The 2785-nt window shown below is 38.8% G+C and overlaps 1 protein-coding gene across 1 annotated transcript in view; it reads right to left on the bottom strand.

The window, feature by feature from the left end:
* The window catches only part of NTAN1 (N-terminal asparagine amidase), a 23972-nt gene that overhangs the window by 15550 nt on the left and 5637 nt on the right, over nt 1–2785 (bottom strand). Inside the window, exon 2 of the mRNA XM_045286058.1 lies at nt 8–91. Coding sequence (XP_045141993.1) covers nt 8–91 — 84 coding nt within the window. The remainder of the gene's footprint in view (nt 1–7; nt 92–2785) is intronic.

The raw sequence follows: 2785 nt of genomic DNA, 5'->3' as shown, positions 1-2785 counted from the left end.
AGGTCACTGCAAGCTCTCTTTGCTGAACATACAGCAGGCCCTGTGGTCCCACTTGTTGAACAGACTGACCTCGGAGAAGTCTGGCTCTTTCCTGTTTAATTAAAAAAAAATGATGTAAATTAGTGAGAATTGAATGGCCAGTGAGGTGGAGAGAGCCAAAGTGCATTCTAAGCAGGAAATCCACACTAGTCTGCCAGACGGTGTCGGATTTCACAGGATGAAAAAAAGTAATAATATTATTATTACTATAATAGTAATTTGGAACAATGAAAAAAATGACATTTGGGGCTTTACTCTATAAAATATGATTCACTACCTAGAAGGAACCCTTGTGGTGCTATGAAGTAAGTGTCGGTCTGTTAACCACAAGGTCCGTGGTTCAAACTAACCAGCTGCTCCATGGGAGAAAGACTGTGTCTCAGAAATCCTTGATAGCGGCGATCCTCAACCTGTGCCTGATTCATAACTAGAAAAATTACAGTTATGAAGTAGTAATGAAATTAATTTTATGGTTTGGGAGTCACCACAACATGAGGAACTGTATTAAAGGGTCACGGCATTAGGAAGGTTGAGAACCACTGCTATCTAGGCTTGCTATGAGTCAGAACTGATGTGAGGGTAATGTCTGGTTTTACTACTTATGGAATAAGAGCAAAAATTCTTGACCACAGTTCTTCACTACAGAGTATGAGATTTAGTAATTTTATAATTATAAAGAGAATTAGATTATATGGGATAGTGTATGAGTATCTCAGAAATCATATCCCTTCTTTGTTTTCCTTAAAGAAAAAGAGGGTTAAGACCTTTTTTATCTTTGTCCTACACTACGGAATAATCCAAAAGACTGACATCACTAGGTGATTGAGAATGAGACACGCTGATTATGGAGAATGAGAAGCAATAGTAAAGGTACATAAATGTTGCTGAACCAGCCTACAACTACAAACTGCACAATCCTGATAAATGAAGAATATAGGGAAATAATTCTGACATGTTAACTAAAAAGCAAGATTATTGGGTGTCACTGGGTCAATTTTCGACTCAGTGACCCCATGTGACAAAGTAGAATTATCCCCCCAAAACAAGATATAAATGTAAAATTTTGTTTTAAGTTATAAATGGACTGTTAGTACAACAATGTTAAAATACAGATCAAACCATTGCTGTCAAGCTGACTCCTAATGACCCTATAGGACAGAGTAGAACTGCCCGATAGGGTCTTTGAGGCTGTAATCTCCATACCTGAATTTAGCCAAAGGCTGAGAAGCGATACTGAAGTTGTAATCTCTAAGGAAGCAATCTGCCATATCTTTCTCCTACCAAGTTTCTTGTGGGTTCAAATCAATGACCTATTGGTTGGCAGCCACATGTTTAACCAGTGGGTCACCAGGGTTCCCTAACATAGGTAAAAAGACTAGAAAGAAATTCACCCACATTATCATGATTGTATTAGAACAGCACAAACATGAGAATCTTACTATTGTCTTTGTTCTATGTTCTGTATACACTACAGTAGCAGTGCTACTACTACTACTACCGCTGCTGGCAAGCAATCACAATTCACAGCAACCCTAAAAAACAGTCCAACTGTGCCTTAAGGTTTTCAGGGCTATAAATCTTTACAGGAACAGACAGCTTCATCTTTCTCCCTCAGAACTACGTATGATTAACTATGACGCACCGGTAGTTATGATTAAAGTAAAGCAATATAAAGGATCGCTCATGTATCAAAAACTTTTCTAATAGAATATTTCTGTAAATTCTTGTGCAGCAAAAGCCTGTACGTGGTTAAATTCTTGAATTAAAATAGAACTATGTATATTTTTCAAAACTGTCAAATTGCTACAACACTGACTGAAATGTATCACAATTTCCTTCTGACTGTCAACAGGTAAACTCCTTAATGTGCACATTTGTATTCAAAAGAGTAAATATTACACCTGGTGGCAGTCAGGGAGGCGTAGGACAGCACATCACAAAATCAGGGATACAAACCTACCAACCACTATCTTACCCCCATAAAGACTTACAGCCTCAGAAACCCTATAAAACGGTGGTTCTCAACCTTCCTAATGCTGCGACCCTTTAACACAGTTCCTCATGTTGTGGTGACGCTCAACCATAAAATTATTTTCGTTGCTACTTCATAACTGTAATTTTGCTACTGTTATGAATTGTAATGTAAATATCTAATGTGCAGGATGTATTTTCATTGCTACAAATTGAACATAATTAAAGCATAGTGATTAATCATAAAAACAATCTGTAATTATATATTGTGAAATATTTATTTCAAATTACACATAAATGAAATTTTCTCTTGAAGCCTGGTGTAGGGTGGGTAACAGTCTTGACACCAGGTACTTGTATGCGGGATTATCTGCATGTGAGCAGACCCGCCTGGAGACAGACAGAGGAGTGGTGTCTCAGTTCCTAAGACCATCAGAAACATGTGTTTTCCAATGGTCTTAGGCGACCCCTGTGGAAGGGTCCTTCAACCCCCCCCAAAGGGGTCACGACCCACAAGTTGAGAATCCCTGTTATATAGGGCCCCTATGAGTCGGAATAGACTAGATGGTGATGGGTTATGTATTGCCTAACCTGAGGAACATTTTTATAGTCTCAGGGAGGTTTTGTGTCATTTGGCATAGTGGTTATGGGCTGGGCTGCTAACTCTAAGGTCAGCAGTTCAAAAACACCACCAGCTCCTCAGGAGAAGGAACGGACTTTCTACTTCTATAATCAGTAAGTCTCAGAAACTCATGAGGATGGCTATGAGGCAGCA

The sequence above is a fragment of the Echinops telfairi genome, unplaced genomic scaffold, assembly GCF_000313985.2.
Source record: "Echinops telfairi isolate 266 unplaced genomic scaffold, ASM31398v2 ScPeMD7_5;HRSCAF=22, whole genome shotgun sequence".
In the NCBI taxonomy this organism is placed as follows: Eukaryota; Metazoa; Chordata; class Mammalia; order Afrosoricida; family Tenrecidae; genus Echinops; species Echinops telfairi.
This window is presented reverse-complemented; position numbering and strand designations above follow the sequence as displayed.